General features: G+C 40.2%; 1 protein-coding gene across 1 annotated transcript; it reads left to right on the top strand.

The window, feature by feature from the left end:
• Positions 1 to 1393: 1393 nt before the first annotated feature.
• lmbr1l (limb development membrane protein 1-like) lies at positions 1394 to 14825 on the top strand. The gene is made up of 17 exons (XM_080899903.1): positions 1394 to 1631; positions 6545 to 6629; positions 8293 to 8326; positions 8646 to 8785; positions 9230 to 9333; positions 9448 to 9571; positions 9665 to 9733; positions 9824 to 9888; positions 10541 to 10613; positions 10881 to 10967; positions 11076 to 11152; positions 11269 to 11346; positions 11455 to 11528; positions 11761 to 11851; positions 11935 to 12001; positions 12416 to 12577; positions 13143 to 14825. Exons 1-17 carry the CDS (start codon positions 1569 to 1571, stop codon positions 13226 to 13228), a joined length of 1479 nt encoding a protein of 492 aa, XP_080756029.1. The 5' UTR covers positions 1394 to 1568; the 3' UTR covers positions 13229 to 14825.
• The last annotated feature ends 3397 nt before the right edge of the window (positions 14826 to 18222 follow it).

Genomic DNA, 18222 nt, shown 5'->3' on the forward strand with positions numbered 1-18222 from the left:
TATCTTTTCTGATCAATCGAAGATATTTGCTGTTCTTATACATCCAAATTGTATTTTAAAAAAGAGTTTGTTACTTACTGAGCCCATAATTTCAAATCCTTATCCAGAGAAATCCTTTTCCAGTGCTTTCCGTAGTTGAAGTTGCTGCATGTTGTTGCAATAGTTGGACTTTGGATCATGACAATGGGATTGCGCAGCGGCCTGAGTGCACAAAGCACATCAACACGAGCCTGTAATCATTTAAACTGATAAGACAAGTAAAAAGGCTAAAAGCGACATTTATGAAGAAAAAAGGACACTGTTGACAATGCTTCAAAGAGGGCTTAAGTTTATTTTGTAAGGAAAATAAGGACATAGCCTTAGGCCTGTATGCTAAACTTCAGCATAGGATAAGAGTATAATCCTGCTCCCCAGTGAAGCCTAAAACAACTTCACTTTTTCTGTACAATTTTACTTAAAGGTGTATAATACAAGCTTAAAGTATAAAACTCAAGTTATATCGTATTTTTTTAAATCAAAGCAAAGCACTTTTATTTTGTAAAGTGATATTCATTATCATATAAGCTAAAATATGAGATAAATATTATTAATACATCAGTAATACTTAGCATTATGCCTGATTATGAGGCTAACTGTATGTGATATAAGTAGTATCCTTGTGTGCGGGAATATATTTGTTAATAATAATAATTTAGTCCAGACAGAAATAAAGGTTTAAAACTTATTAAACTTTTGCCTATGATGGTATTGTTTAGCCTTCCATCAAAGAATTATCACCAGAACTATAATAGGGGAACAACTTGCTTGATGTTCAATTTCCTCAAGAATAAAAACATTTTGTTTTGGAAAATGGCCAAAAATATAAAAAACAAAATACACATACTTCAGTGATGTAACCTAACAAAGGCTCCTTACCTTAACTATATACTGACCAGGGGTATTTATGTGTGCAGAACCCCAGTGACCACTTATGAGCCAAGAAAAACCCCAATTGACCCTGATATTAATACCCCAATAGTCAGAAAATGTTTGATAATATATTAGGCACACCAATCTAAAACAACCATGTGCATCTGAAATAAACCTAGTTTTCATTAAGGTCATATTCCGTTTCGTTAAAGGTGTCTAGGAGAGGAGAGGAGATGATTCTCATTTAATTTTTTAATTTTTGTACGTTCTGTGCACCCCATTTATATCAGTGAGGGTAAGTTAATGCGACCAGCATCTCTCTAAATTAGTTTTAGCCAAGTGTAGCTACCTGTTCAGTCAGTGGGTGTGGACCACACGCATACCTGGAAAGTAGGCTGGGTCCACATTAATATTTCATATCGCTGGACTGCCAAAACAATAAGCTCCCGTGGCCCCGCCCCCTGCGACCCCTCCTTTGCTGGGCTTTCGTCGGAGCTGAGCAGCCTTGCAGCAGCAGGTTAGCTCTTTAAAACCGAGCGAGCTCTGCTAGCTACACATCAACAGCATATCCAGAGAAGATGCGAAGTCGCTCAACTTTTTAACTATTCCACCCGCCTCCAGCGCTTTTAAGCCTGAGGACACTGTTATGGTTTCGGAGAATGGAAACGGACGACGTGTCGGTTAGAGAGCAACTTTTCCACAACCGTGTCCGGGAGACTATAGTAAGTAACGCCGAACCAACCTAACCGTCAGTGACTATGCTTATGAGCCCCCCGCAAACGTCGCATCACTGTAAGAAAGTCGCCTCAGTTAACGCTGTTTATTTCACTTTACCTAGCGGTAGCACGACTTTTGTTTCTCAGCTGTAGACTGCACGTCTTACTTTCTCAAGCGATAACAAGTTTGAAGTCACTTAAATGATAACGATTGAAATGTGCTCGCTCCCTGGGCTAGCTTAACCCATGTTCAAACTTTAACTGTTGCACGGATACAGCTGGTGAGCAGGCAGCAGAGAGGCACAGCATTTTGTTACTGTTGATGCTCTTTTTTCCCCCTCTGCTGTTTTATCGCAGTTTTGTATAATAGCAACAGCAACTATTTGAACCTTAGACTCGGTTCAGTTACAGCAAAGCACACGGCTCCTGACCTTTAACCCTCACATCACATCAGACGGGAGCCCGACTACTGAGATTGGAGATTGCTGAACCAGCCTATCATAAAAGCATCGTCAGGCAACACTTTATCACCTTCGTATCTTAGCATCAGGAGTCGATTCATCAACTTGGTTTGCTTTGCTCAGCTCCAGGTAGTTCGTTCTGGTTTGCAGAAGATCATGAGGTGAAAAAAATGTGAGGTTTTAAGGAACAACGTGTGTGTGTGTGTGTGTGTGTGTGTGTGTGTGTGTGTGTGTGTATAGATGAGTTGTATAATATGAAAAATAGTGATTCCTGTGGGAGATTGAGTCACTGCAGCAGCAAAGAAATCAGAACAGGGCTTACTGAATCCAAAAGAACATACATTAAGATTGTGATCAGTTAGACTGCTTTTATTTGTATGACGAGTCAAATTCTTGCTTTTAACTGTGAAACCTCTAAAGAATGTAGGTTTTTTTCCCAACAGACTAGGAAACCACCCCCCCCCCCCTTTTTTTTTTTTTTTAAGTGGTAGGCTGAGATATTTGCACATTAGGGCTGTTGGTGGCTTTTTTGTCTGCCCACATTAGGTATCAGAAGCAAGATTACATCCTCTGGAAAATATCACTTAAAATAGTATTCTACATTTGGTAGGCGGTATATATTTTCAGTGATAGATAGGATGCAGTTATTAATAAACCAAAACCAAATGAACAGCAAATAAAGTGCTTGCATTTCTTCTAATGCCCTTGTTTTGTCATTGTCCCTTTCAAATACCTAATGCTATTAGCAAGTGGCAAGTCTCAAGTCTCCAGCTTACCTCCTCATCACAGTACTTCCTCTCAGGCTTGTCAGCTGCCCCAGCACCTCTGGTTATTAATGGCTTTAGGCCAAGCCTATCTTTAATCAGCTTATTTTAAAGTCATAAACCTGTGGCAGAAGTGCATGTATGCTAGACCGAGAATAATATTTTGCACTAACAAAAAAGGCTGGATGAGACATTTTTTTAAAAGTAGAAGAGCAACTCTTTGATATCCAAAAATAATTAAATAAAAATAATTCCTTCCATCCATCTTTTTCCACTTATCCAAGTCGGGGTTTCAGTTGAGCTGAAGCCCATCCCAGCTGTCATATGGTGAGAGGTAGAGCTAACTATTTACACTCATGGCCAGTTTACAGTCACCATTCAACCTAACAGGTATGTCTCTGGACTGTGGAGGGAAACGCACACAGGTAGAACAGAGTCCACAGCCAATGGATTCGAACCCAGCACCATCTTGCTTTGAGATGATGATGCCAACCATCGCACCACCATGCTGCCATTTTACTGCATTGTATTTGTTTTAGTTATCAGTTAATCTGATGATTATTTTTTTACAGCTGTTTAGCCTATAATGAAATATTCCAAAAGGTCTTTGAGAAGCTAAACTGACTTATATTTGCTTTAAAATAACTGAATGGCTATCAGAACAGCTGCTGACTGAGTTTCTGTGGATAAACTAATGGTTTACTTGGGTAATTATTGTAACTCTTATTCATAAATAATATAATAATAGATATGCGTCAATTGTGAGATGCCAAAAACTAAACAAAAGAAAACAGTGTTTTAAATTCTTTCAGTCTTTTACAGTTCTGTATTTGAAGCTAGTGTAAAACTGATGTTAGACTACAAACATCAGCCACTGATATTTCTAAATGTCTGTTTATTTACCAACAGGCCAGAGGCAGTCAACGAGGCGTGTATCATCCAATAGAGATGTTTTTATAACAACATTTCCTTAGCCGACGCATATAAATGCTGGTTTGGCTACTGAGAATGCTCTCGTATTAGATATCCAAAGCATGCAAGCAGCTGTTCCATTAGTGCTTCTTTTTTGATTCTGAGGAAATGTGATGGAAAAATAATGCACGTATCAATGCACAGGGTAGATACATTTTTCCATAGGTGCATGACAAAGATATGCTATAAAGGCTATTTCTATATGCAACAAACATGCTTGCAGCTATTTGCCTGTCATGAGAACAGATGAGAGTAGTTTAATAATAATAATAATCAGTTAGATATCTTGTTGGAGTGAAGACAAGTGGTAAAATTCTGTGCTTGACTAAAAGGGGGGCGGGGGACGGTATTTATGTGAAGTATGACACTTTCTGGCTTCTGGTCAGAAGCCTCCCAGTTGGACCAGTTGGTACCGGATTCCTAAAAGTCGACAGTAATTCCAAACAAATTCTAATTCGATGAAATGTACTATACCTGTTTGGCCAAAGGCATAATAAACAGTTAATAATCAGTGGGAAAGTGCGATTACAGCCAAGTGCATGTCTTCACTTGAGCTGATTGTGTTCTTGTAAATAATCTTGGGTATCAGCAGATAGTAGAAAATTGAAGCGCAGAGAGCGTAGCTCGGCTGTGGGGGTAAACAGCCGAGCTAGGAGTGCTCATCCACAGACCACAGCCTGAGCCTGGTCGGATCAAGAAGGATCAGTGTCTAGCACGATAAAAGGTCATGATGATAAAATCTTGCAGTAGAGAACTGGAACAGCCAGCATCAGCACACACTGATATCTATTCCCCGCTTAGAAAAGAGCACTGTAATATTTGTATAATACCTGAGTCTCAGGCGCTCTGACTGAAAACTATAATAGCTCAGAACTGATGGGTTTGAGTCTTAGGAGTGACTTTCTGCAGTACTTTTGAGAGAAGGAAAACAGAGGACAATGTGTTGGATGGATCATCCCCCCCCCCCCCCCCCCCCCCTTAATTTTTTATTTATTTATTTATTTTAGTTTATTTGTTATTGAGAGACTCTATTGAAACGCTTAAGTATTAATTAATAATTATTGCAGACCATTAAATTGTGCTTAAGGTGTCTACTTTAAAAGCGAGTCCAGTTTTGGAAGAGATGCTTTGTCTTCGTTCTTCAAGGATTCAAGGAAACTTTATTGTCATTCACATCACATGTTTAAATGAGGTGAAACAAAATTACATTTCTGCTCTGTTCTTCTGCTCCTTTGTAAATTTTCACACAAACTGCACGGCTGGGCGAGATGAGAACATTTGCACTTCAGCTGTTTTTTGTTTTCTTCGGCAGAACAATTTTTGAATTACTCTGTGGATTGTGAAATAGTCTGCACTGACACTTTGTGTCACGCTAGAGCCTGAAATTCTCTAAACTCTCCCCTTAGCAGCCCTCTGTGGCCTGCCAGCTCTCAGTATGGCCAATTTAGCACGTTTTCCCCCCACCACACTCTACCTGTTTCTCACCCAACCTTTGTTTTCTACTTTTCTTGTTGTTGGATTAACCATAACAAGGTCCTTTCTAAATCCGACTGCATTATTCAACAATTTACGCAGACTGAGCTGATTAGTTGTTGCGCACAGTCGTTTGTTTTTTCCATGGTGCAGCTTTTGTGCTGCCACTGATCATTTCCTCTCGCACAGACTCTCAACTGTTTGTTTTTTTTTTAATCTCACACAGCAAGTGCAAGATTAAACTAAAATAACAAACTTTTGTGTAAACTCGATTTAGCAACAGGTTTTATACGACGTTGTATTTCTGCAGAGAGCCTCTCCCTCTGTGTTTGTTGCTGTTGTTACCTTAGGGACAAACGTCTTCATTGTGCTCTGCATACAGGGCTCCCCAGAGGCTCTGGAACAGGAATGTTTTCATTGATACTTGTGGTTTGGCAACATCACTTCATTCATGACTCACAGCAACACTTTGTTGCACTGATAAAAATGTATTGACGTGAAATTAATGCCACACAGTTTAGCTGTCAGATAAATCAGGATTCAGCATTAAACGGTCACATCTTCTGCACGTTCAGCAGCTTAGCTTACATTGCTGAGCTTGTCCAAGTTGCTCAGGTATGTTTTATACTTGGGTGCGTTTCTGAGCAGGAGCTACCATTGGTGCTTGCTTATTGTCTTATCTGTGGCAGGCAGCGGTTTGATCCATTGTTGTATTAATGTAAAGAGATTTAATTAGAGTTGGCATGTTGAGGGCTTTCCCAGACAACAGATTGCTGGTGGAAGACTGGTTTAACCTAAATTTGTTGCTTTAACGTAATGGTAAGCAGTGTGGAGGGGGATCACTCACCCACTGGCATTAACCCTTCTCTCTTTTACTCTCTCATAATCCTTCTCAGTTTATCACAGTGACCTTTTTTTTTTTTTTTTTGGACCAAATGGGTAATCTTCAGACGTAATCTGTGTCTCTCTTGGCGTAGGCAAACTCGCATAGCCAGAGTGGAAAGCTGTGTGAGGAACACATTCTGTAATCCCCAAATGTCTTTTCTCTGCTTTCTCCCAACTTACACTAAACCAGACATGTCAGCAGTTTAAAGTAAATCTATTGCTCATTGACTCATTGATTAACATAGCATGACAGGTGGTTTACATAGCTAATCTTATTTATGTAAAACACTGGTCCCTTTTAATGCCTGTCCTCAGACCTTTAAATGCAAAAATAACACTAGAATTTTCTCTGTTTCTTCTGCAGATCTGTGTTCTCCTGTTTACTTGCCTTTACATGCTGTCCTACCTCATCCTTAACCAATTCAGGAAGACTGCAGAGTTTGTCACAGGTGAGTTTTCTGCAACACACGAATACTGCACTGTGAGAACGTTTTCTATCAAAAGCTTCTAAAGAATTGCCTGCAGCAGAATCAGTGATGATGTTGACAAGCACACTGTCTACATTGGTGAGTGGGTGGAAGTAGGCAATACTTTTCAACCAAGCACAGGTGTTGTTCAGAAATTACCCATTCTATTTTGAGCAGTCTTTGTTTTCTAGTTTGTGTGCAGGCTGCAGCAGGATTTTTCTTTTGAGCTTTATTTGAAGAGTCTTCAGAAACCTGAATAATGCTCAGGCAAGCAGTAAAATCAATATTGTTTGCATACATGAATGTACCACATATGCACCCTAGCAGGAAGGCAGCTGTGAGCTTAGGGCTAGAGTAACTAAATGTATTCACCTCGTTAGGCTGAAAGCATGTGAACCATACACATGACAAAAGATGTTTGCTTTTTGTTTTCTGACTTTTTGCTGTCTGGAAAAGTGTAGTAAGATGTGTTTTGGTGAACACAGACATTATAAAAATAGCACTATAGCTAATAAGCAACCTTCATGTAGTTACAGTTAAGTAATAACTGTTGGTGTACATGCCCATGTTGTAACACTGCCTCCACCATCTTTGTGGTGTCCTAAAAGTTTTCACCTTTTTGTGAACCCTCTGTATTTTCATGAAGGTAAATCTGTATTGTAGACACTGACAGTAACACTCTTACCTCTTTGCTCTTGAATTGTTTAGATGTTATGAAGGTTTTTTTGGTAACCATCAAAGTAATTCTGTATTCATGGACTTTATTTGTCTTCCCGTCATCTTTCAGGCCTTTTGTTGGTGCTGAGCTGGGCAGTAAATGTTTAACACAAATGTTGAAAGTGCTGAAGTGTGACTGCAGAACTTTCAACAGTTACATAATAAATCCAATAACTTCCCACAATTGGAAGAAGATGTGAGATGTCCAACTAGTCAGGTCTCTGTGCTCCACTGTGATTGGGTGGGAGTCTGGGAGATGGCCAGATGCTTTTTTTTTTTTTTTTTCTAAAATAGGGAGCGAGGAAAACCTGCTATATATTAGCTCACTGCTGAAAAAGTTTGTGCATCAACAACAATGGAACAGTTGTGCCCTGCAGCCTAAATGACAATTGTGCAACAGCACTGCACAAAGTTGTTTTTGTCTATAAAGATTCAAGAACTGGTTTTTGCTCCTTAGGCTTATCTTCTATATCTATATTTCTCCTCTGTGCCAATATTGATACAGTAAGGAAAATACTGTAGTACTGAGCTACAGAAATTCAAATAGTGAATTTAGACATTAACTTTGTAGCAAGATCTTAAACATTTATTCATTTTTTAAAGCTTAAAGAGGAAATGGAGACATTTATAGAAGTGTTTGTTTGGTATTCTTAATTCCCCGCTCTTTCTGTATCCTGCCTATAGGTAGTTCAGTTTTATTAGAGTCTGGGTTTTGCTTGAACAGAATGTTCCAAACATACTCGTCCCCCGCTTACTCCCCTTTCTGAAGCCGTTGCTTTTTGCTGCACTTCTACACACGCCCAAACACACGCACACTGAATGTGTTCTGTGCTTAGGCTTTCCTACAATGTAAAAGTCAGGTAGTTACATGTGAAAACAAACTGAGGTCTGTCAGTTATGTAATGAGTGTTGCTCTGTTCCCTTGTAGATGATGTCGAAGATGCCACTGTCAACAAAATTGCGTAAGTGAAAAACACAACTGATTAACTAGCTGGTATCAGTCTGTTCTCACTCCCACTCAATATGATTGAGCAGATACCAAGTCAGTGTGACGTGTGTAGTGACCCAATACCATTTGGCTTTGGATTTATTGCCCTGCCTTGTGTGTGTGTGTGTGTGTGTAATGGTGTGACTTCCATGTCACTCTGCCCTTTGTCCTTACACGCCGGCACTATATTACCTTATTCATGGCCACTGTAGCCTTTCATCTACGCTGTGGTGTTTGAGGCTAAACATAAATAAATGCACAACACTCACAAATGGTGTTTCTTCTTTTTCCAGGCTGTGGCTGTGCACATTCACCCTGTCTGTTGCAGTCTGTGCTGTGCTCCTTCTCCCCATTTCCATTCTGTCCAATGAGGTGCTGCTCACCTTCCCACAGAGCTACTACATGCAGTGGCTCAATGGATCTCTTATTCATGGTACATCTGTCTGTTTTTTTTTTTTTTTTTAAGCAGGGATGACACCAAACATAACATCAAATAGAGATCTGTTTTAAAACTGGAACAGAATGAACAGTAGTGATGCCCTCTAGATCAATATTAAACAGGCCTGTGTCCAAACTGATAATTATTACTGACAGAGAAGCTGTGACCTCACTGTTCAATTCAGTCAAGTTTTCCAATCTCAGTGGAATGCCAGTGTCTCATTGTGAAGAACTGTGGTGCTGATTAATGTGAAAGTAACCTTTGCTGTAATGATTTTAGCTTATTTTGTTCTGTAATTATCGCACATTGCAATGTATGTATACAGTCTTGTCAGTGTTGGGAAGGCTGAGCCTCATGGTGGCCGATCTGGGTACTGCTAAAACTAATGCTAATCAGCGTTTGCCCCAAAAATAACAAATGAAAAATCTGTCTTGACAGGTTTGTGGAACCTAGTTTTCCTTTTCTCCAACTTGTCCCTGGTCTTCCTCATGCCTTTTGCATATTTCTTCACTGAGTCCGAGGGATTTGCAGGATCCAGAAAGGTAGCATTTTTAGCACAAGCTCACATTGGAGACTCAAAATGATTTATAGATGCAAGTCCACAGTGCCTGTTTTCGCACCCATCTGCTCACACATCATCTACTTTGGTTGTGTAGGGTGTAATGGCACGAGTTTATGAAGCAGTTGTGCTGCTGTTGCTGCTGGCCCTGCTTGTGCTGGGCATTGTGTGGGTGGCATCAGCCCTCCTACATGACAACATAGCCCGGAAGAGCCTCTACGGTGAGTCAACCACAGATTCCTCAATGACAGGTAGTTTTTATATGTTTCATATAGCCACTTGTGATGCTCTCTCTCTCTCTCTCTGGATTTCAGACCTGTGGGAGTATTACCTTCCCTATCTGTACTCGGGGATCTCTCTCTTTGGAGTGCTGCTGCTTTTATGTTAGTATATCTCATTCACAGTTGGTGGAGTAGCTATAAACCTGGTTCTATGGCTTTTGCATATCATCATCTCTGTGCTTCTCTCCTCAGTGTGCACTCCCTTAGGGTTGTCACGAATGTTCAGTGTAACGGGCAGCCTGCTAGTCAAACCACGGGTGAGTCACAGGCTCAGTGTCTTGAATTTAAACAAGTCTAGTTGTCTAAAGCTATGCTAGCAACCCACTGAGTCAGTACAACTTTTCTTCTAACACAACTTGTTCCATCTTCAAAATCCACACTTCCTGCTGGTTCCAATCATGTTGTTAATTTGTAGTGTTTATTACATGAGGTGCAACTAAAGAAAGCATACTGAATTATCAATTTTGAGTGTGCTGTTGATGCACACTAGTCAGGGGAGTACACAAAGTAAATGAGCAAGCTACATATAGCTAGTAAACAATTCAAATGAGTTGGTTGGTTTTTAAAAATGGGAAGCTTCTGAAACCAAAACCTTTTAATGCCTCTGAGGTTTAATTAATAGTTTTCCAACGTCTATTAAAATGCAGAGCACCATGACTTAATGTAATAAATGTACATAATTGGTTTATACTAGTCTCTTTAAAGAACAGTATGTACTACTGTTTGGTCGTGGCTTTACTTTAACATGTTGAACTTTCCCAAATAGCAGTGAAAAACTGCTGTGAATGGCCTAAATGTCTGTGCTATATTTCACTGCAGTGGTGTCAGAACACCTGAACATGACCATTTCAACTTGTGCCTGTGAACTCATTAAAAATCGAATTGACTGATTGGTCCTGTCCTCTCTAGCTGCTGGAAGATGTTGAAGATACTCTGAGCTGCACCACATTTGAGGAAGACTCTCTCTCCAGGAAAATCAACTGTAAGTAGGTGATAGTGTTCACAAGAACGTTTCCTCTGGTTACTTCTCTCTGTTAGGTTAATTGGTTATTCAAAATTGGCCGTGGATGTGAGGTGTTTGAAGACTATAGGAAAAAGTACTTTATCAATGTGTGGTTAAATGTGTAGTCTGGGGTGGTCATTAAGTGTAGAAAGGTGCTATATAAATACATTTATTTGTTTTTTATATTCATCCTTAAATTAACTGGTTGACATTTTCTCCTTCCCACCATCATGCGTGTGATTGTAGGTGGCAGTACATCCTGCTGGGTCAAGCTGAACATGGAGGCTCTGAAAAAAGAGTACCAAGCCGTCCAGAGTAAGCGCGTCGCCCTGGGTAAGACTGGGTGAACAGGCTGTCTCTCTGCTGGAGTTCTCGCACAGTGATTACAGAGTGTAGTCATTTGTTGTTGTCGCTTTTCTGTCTTTCTTGTTTTCCCCACAGAGATGCGGAGGAAAGCGTCCCCATGGCAGCGGAACCTGGGCTACCCGCTTGCAATGCTTGTGCTTCTCGCACTGACGGTACTTGCATGACTATCAATATAAGCATCAATTCTACTTTAAGTTTAATTTATCAAGACCACAATTATTTTTTGTTTTTTAAAGTATTATTTTGTAATTGTCTCTTGTGTCTGTAGGTGATGTGCGTGCTGATGGTCTGTTTCAACGTGCTGGAGTTGCTGCTGGATGAAACAGCCATGCCCAGAGGAATGGAGGTGGAGTTTCTGCCAAAACAGAATTAATAAATGCGCCCCTTTTAAAGGTTTATGTGCTACAGCTAGTCGTGATGATATATTGAGGATTGTTATTTTTGTGTGTTGTAGGACCCTCACCTTGGGATGGCCTCCTTTTCAATGTTTGGCTCACTGGGTGCTGCTGTTCAAGTAGTTCTCATTCTGTATCCTTTCATCCTCCCATCTTATAATTGGGTGCACATAGAGTTAATTAGTTGTCTACATTTGGCGCAGCCACTCACCAGGATGCCCTTGATATTTCACCAGGGCGTGGGTGATGTTGACTCATGCTGTCACACTCACACATTGGAAGCACCTTTTATTTTTTTTGTAGCCTACTTCTTGGGTGCTCTTTACCACTCTGCCTTCCACTGTTATCCTTAAAATTATTTTCAGTTATCTGATGGTGTCCTCAGTGGTGGGCTTCTATAGTTCCCCTCTCTTCACTGGCCTCCTGCCTCGTGCACAAGACACCAACCTCACACAGGTACCCAGTGGTCAGCAGGCTCACATATTTCATCCAGAAACTGTTGTTTTCACTAAAGATGGTAACCTCTAATTTTTTTTCAGATAATCGCCAACTGTGTTTCACTGCTTATCCTGAGCTCTGCACTGCCGGTGTTTTCACGCACTCTTGGTAAGCATGAAGCACAAATGAGAAGTGGGGCATTAACATTTCAAAGTTTCTAGCCTTGTCCACAGTTTTGCTCCTCTGTAATTCTGTGTGTGTTATGTGTGACTGAGCATATAGTCAATGTTTATGTTTATGTATATTACACAATCTTAACAATGCACTGTGTGCATGAAATACTAATAAGTTAGTTAGACTGTAATAGAAAACAACAACATTTTGAACAATTGTCTTTGACGTTACATGAAATAAAAAGTTTACCCTGACTCTGCTTTGACTGCATCTATAAAATGGAAAGCATTTGTGTAGTTTTAATGATGTCCACAGGAGGGCGTTTGTATGCCATGAATATTGTGCCTGCAGGTGAATTGGGGCTTTGGCACATTTTTCACAAGTTTTGCTTCTGTTATTTTGTGTTAGGGATCACCCGTTTCGACCTACTGGGAGACTTTGGTCGATATAACTGGCTTGGGAACTTCTACGTTGTATTTCTATACAACATGCTGTTTGCTGGCCTCACCTCTGCCTCCCTGATAAAGACGGTCACCTGGGCAGTACAAAGAGAGCTCATCCGTGCCTTTGGTCAGTCTACTTTCATTTTGAATTTATGAAGCAAAGTGAACAACGTTTGTAAGCATATACTTTTTTTTCTGTCAGTGAGACTGAGCTGTGCTTAAATTCATTGCACTTGGATATCTCTTTCATAACTTTCCCCACCTTTGGCCCCATTTCCCTATGGGCTGGTCTCTCTTCCTCAGATAGAAAGAATACAATTCTTTCAGGAAATTGTAAAGGGACAGGAGGAGAGTCAGGTCTCCTTGGGGACCTTCAGGCACACCGCCCTAGACCCCTCACAGCACACACACACACACACCCTCCAAACCTCCACCCAACACAAACAACCACTCGGAGCATGGGCACGCCAAACTCACACATGCATACACACAATCCCCTTCCTCACACTCCAGATAGCATCTCTGCGCTGTGGCAGCTCTGCTGCACTTTCCCATTGCCTCCCAGCATACTTTTGTTCTGTGGTTAATAGACTTTCAATTCACCTAAATCACAATTTTTCCTAGCTTTGCAAATGTAATGCTCCACCTTTTGATTGTGTGATATTATAGTCCTTGTTTCTCTCTCTGTACAGGTCTCCACAGACTACCTTTAACTGTGTCACGCTCCACCGTCCCCTTCAGGCTCCTCCTGGCCAGTGGATTGTCTAAAATCCAGTGACTTTTTTGGGTTTTTTTTCCTTCTCATGACTGCCTTTCCTAACCTTTAAAAACTGAGCCATTTCAGAGGTGTACCCGGCGGATTAAAGGCATTCACAGTTCAGTCTCTTTGCCAGCTGGTACATGGATCAGGTCACCACGTGTGAAGAGACTGAAGAATGTGAGTCTGTTTGCACTGTGTCCAGTGGGAGCACCGCTTGATGCTGTGTTCAGTGACCAATATATCAGGGTCCAAGTTTATACTGCTTTTTGACTGCAAAGGCAAATACTGGTACAAGTGGTTACCGAGTCACAGGTGTGACTGGATCGAGGGGAAAAGGGATTAAAGCCATATTAGCAACGATAACAGAGCCCCTGCAAAGTCATGCTTTGTAAAAAGAGGATCCTTTAGCAGCTGTTTGTCTGACATATGTGAAAGTCAGCAGAGTTATTTTAAAATATTGCATTGTAGCTGTGACATAATTTCCTCTTCCTCCTTCAGGTCGACTGAGTGCTCTCTCTTTCTTTGCGGCTTCCCCACGCCTTCCTCTTTAAGTACCACCACTATTTTAAGACTGGAAGATCTTCTACTTCCATGTGTTTGGATGTTCCAGTCTGCACCAGTGTTATGTTGGTTAATAAAAGGAAGTCGTTAGTGGGGAGCTGATGGGACAGAGAGCAGTTCAGTTGTCTGCGGATCTGCGGGTTACACACAGGGAATGTGAGGTTGACGTGATGGTCTCAGTGTTGGAGCTCTTTTCTTTGTCTTTTACACACTGAGGTTACCAGTAGGATTAAGAGCATTTTGTACGACGGCTTGACTTTACAAAAAAAACAAAAAACTGAAAGCTTTACACTTTGTCTTATAAAATGTATTTGAATGCCATGTGACACTCACTAGTGGGAACTCGCTGCCTTAAAAAAACCAATCAAACTGTGAATCATTAAGCATTTGTGTGGGGAAAGTGCAATATTGTGTATGTAAAAGCACACTTTTTAACTTTAGCAAAAGTTATGTTTTCAGTTAATTTTCTGTGATGTTTATTTTGCTTTCATCTCATTCCTCTGTGTTGGAAACTGGAGTGAATGCATCAGATAATGTCAGAATATTTTGGAACAGCTATGTGGCTGTCAGGCTTTTTTTAGAGGTTAGATTATCTACTGTCAGCATTATCTCATCATCTGATATGTGTTGGTGATCCTGTGTCACAGGTTACTTTTGCTGCTGTATCAGCAGGTTATTTGCTGTTGGTTTGACCAGCAGGGGACACTATCTCTTAAGTCCAATGGCAATATAACCCCTAATTCTGTCTGGTTAGTTATTGTATGCATTATATGTGGACAACTCTGAGGTTTACTCATTTCACTTGTTCTGAAAAAGTTCTTATGGATTTTTCTGGCATTGTGTGTTGTTTTTATTATTTATGGTTGTTTGGGAATCCATACTTTGCATTTTGATTTATTACTACTCTCTTTTCAAACAGTTAAAGAAAATGTTTAGTTGTTCTGAAAGATTTCGAAAAGAAAACTTGAAATGCTGTTGTTTCAGATTTTCCTACATACTACTTTTTTAAACTATTACGTGAATGTTTTTGAACAATAATCAATAAAAATGTGTTTTTGACCTCTTTGTATGCGTTTTGTTTTGTCTTTGAACGCACAACAAGGTTATTATTATTTATTCATTTCTTTGATGCAGTTACATCTCCTAACATGTGGCCTGTAGTGGGTGTGTTACTGGTAAGAGACGTCTGTCCTCCGTGTCCCTCCACCCTTTAGTGCACTACTTTAATCAGCAGCAGAAGAAAGCTGTATTTGGGCCTGTCTGTCAGCGGCATCCACCCGCGACGCCACTGCAGCCGTTGCCCATGCTTTCCCCACTTTGATGCAAATGCCAGATAACCTTCCAAATCAGGAGAAGCGGCGTTCACTTACGATCACTCCTTCACATCCCCACCACCCACCTCCTTTGTTTCATTCCTTTTCCCTCGCCTATTGTTCATTTCCTATTTTTCTTTCTTTTTTATCTAAAGTCTGTTCAAGAAAACCCCAGCTGATTAATTTCTCCCTGTTGATTTTTTTTTTTCTTGCATCTCTTGTTTTGCTTCTTTGGATGTTTTAATTAAGATTATTTTGTTTAGGTTTTGTTTTTGAACTTCATTTCCTTTGCTAACAGGAAATGAACTCAGATGTCGCCGTAACATTACTCGGACATCTGCAGGCCGGTTACTCTGAGGCAAGTGACACTGTAGGCCAGGGGTGTCAAACTCAAATACACAGTGGGCCAAAATTCAAATCTGGAACAAAGTCGCGGGCTAACAGTAATATTTATTGAAATATATTTATTGCTCCAGATATAAGAATGAATCTTTTCTTATGGACTCAAACAAGTTTTGCTGAGAAACTGAATATGGAACAAGCAAAGCTTAATACTAAACAATATATATATTAGCTGTATAATACCAGTAGGCCAGCTCTAACAGTAATTTGGTATGGCTTCACGGGCCAAATGTAATTAGGCTGCGGGCCAAATTTGGCCCGCGGTCCAGAGTTGGACACCTATGCTGTAGGCAGTTAAAAGGTGCATACGAAAGAACTGTTGGTGTGATTTCAGAAACGGGGTGAAAATTTAGATTTTGTTAAATGTGATTTTATATTTGAACAAACCCAAACTGATGCATTTAATCATGGGGCTAAAAGTTGGTGATTTTGAATTTACACCCATTATTCTCCATTTTCTTTGAATGTGACTAGAAAATTGCACTTCGGACTTCTGGTGATTGATGCTAAACATGTTTTGTTTTTTTTATTAATGAGGGTTTTTGCCCTCTGTGCTCCTGAAAGTCCTTCTTGACAACAACCAGTTTTGCACCTTGGAGAAATGGTGCAGTTTGTGCTTGAATCTTTTTTCTTTTTTTTTTTTCTTTTCTTTAGCCTTAAGAGCTTACCAGCTACAGCCCAACTGGATTGAATGATTTGTCTTTCTGGAGCACTGTGTGCACACATTTGCATTGTAAAACAACCCTAACTATCACTGTCAGCCTTGAAAGTGGTTGGTGTAACACTAAGATATCACAATTCCACCGTAGCAGAAAGTAAAGCTTGATAGCGATGCAATCAAAGTGTCTCAGCGGTCCCTTTCGGTAACACACTGTAGTAATGCATGTCGGGACTGCCAGGGAAAAGGCGGGAAACAGCCAGCTTGTTATGGGATGAGATAGGCTATCTTTATTGTCAAAACATAAGAATGAAGTGGGGGGGAAAAGACACAGAGTAGCTTTCCTGACAGTCGGTCATTTGAAGTTTGTGCCAAAGTGCATTAAGGGTTGTTATTCCCTCTTTTCTACACTTGCAAATACAGAATCACTCCGGAAAAGGCGAGACCTGCTCGCTAATCAGCTGATAATGGGCCACACTGTCCACTTGCTATAGCTGCCCGCCATCCTGTGTGCACACTCACGGCACACTTGCTTCACACAGTCGACTGCCACAGGCCTTTTGTTTCATCGGGTGAAGGATGCAGTGTTGAGCTTTGTTTTTGTGTGAGTGGTTCAAAAACCTTATCATCACAATTGACACTGAGAAATCCAAGTGAACAGTATTTAACAGTATTTCCTAAGTTAATTTGTAAATTTTTGTAGTAAATTGTAAATATTGTAAAACTTTTCTTCTGTCATTTAATGGTCGGGCATTGTACAGCTACAAGCATTTCACCCCCATGTCATACTGTGTATGGTTGTGTGTGTGTGACAAATAAAATTTGAATTTGAATTTGAATTTGATTTATTTAATCTGCACATTAGTGTGGAAAAGTCTTGAGACACCCCTCAATTCTTTATATTTTGGCGGTGGGAAATGGGAAAATAGGTGCAGAGATTTATTGAAACATGTGCAAAACAAATGCAAATGTAGTGCAAAAACCTCGATTTTTACAAATCTAGTGGACATGAAGTCTATGATGCGACTACTTTTATTTTTCGACACAGTCCAAACTCAAGCTTTTTTATTATTTCTTGAAGTATTCTTCAGAAATAGTTCTCTGCTTCTTGTTTAATTTGGCATACCTCCGATTTTTCTCCCTATTTCCCTTCCTTAACAATGACACCCTCACAGCCATCCGTCCACTGAGACAGCTTCTGATGAGGGTTCAGTGAACGGTGGATGTGTCTCTCAGGTCCCGTGTTAGGCCTTGCTGGATTTTCTTTTTCCTGTTTTTTTTGTGGCTTTCAGATGCTGTTCATCTGCTTCATCTACTTCAGGCTTCCCACTACCTCCAGTTTCCTATTTTTTTTTTTTTTTTTAGGAAACTGCACACCATACAGAGATATACAGCGATAAGTTTTTGGTTAATAGGTCTTTGTGAATCACCTTGATGGTGAAAATACTATTCTGTGTCTGTCAAACTCTGTTATCATTGGCATTTTTGTAAATTCAGATAAAGAAATGGGAACAGATTACGTGTTTCTGTGACATGCTTCTGGTAACAACGTGCTGAAAGACTAATGGCTCTGTGCTAAGTTGTTAGCTGAATAAACACAATTCTGTTTCATCCCTTGTGTTAAGTGCTTTTTTATGCTTGCTTAAACCAATATTAAGAGGATTAACAAACAAACAAACAAAGAAAACAGAACCATTCTTAGGTAAGAGGACTGGACTGAAATCGAGACAAGAAAATCTGGTTCCTTGGGAGGAATGAGGGGTGACTCGAGTCTCCCGCACACTACTGCACAATGTAAATGAATTTTGGGGATGGAATTAGCAGAAGGTATAGCATCATGTTTGACCTTTGACCTGCTTGTCAGCAGCCAGGAAGTTCCACCCTTCGCAGTCTATTGTCCACTTTCGTGCAGCATCGCCTCAACTTCACTGGTACTCTGTTTATTTTTATTTTGCATTTTTTTATGACCTGCATCCCTGCTTAATCTTAGCCATAACATGCTAAGGTAGACGTCTCACATCCGTATATGTGGCACACCTGAATTAAACATGAAAACATGACACAAACTGATGTATTAA

The sequence above is a fragment of the Rhamphochromis sp. 'chilingali' genome (assembly GCF_963969265.1).
Source record: "Rhamphochromis sp. 'chilingali' genome assembly, chromosome: 12".
In the NCBI taxonomy this organism is placed as follows: Eukaryota; Metazoa; Chordata; class Actinopteri; order Cichliformes; family Cichlidae; genus Rhamphochromis; species Rhamphochromis sp. 'chilingali'.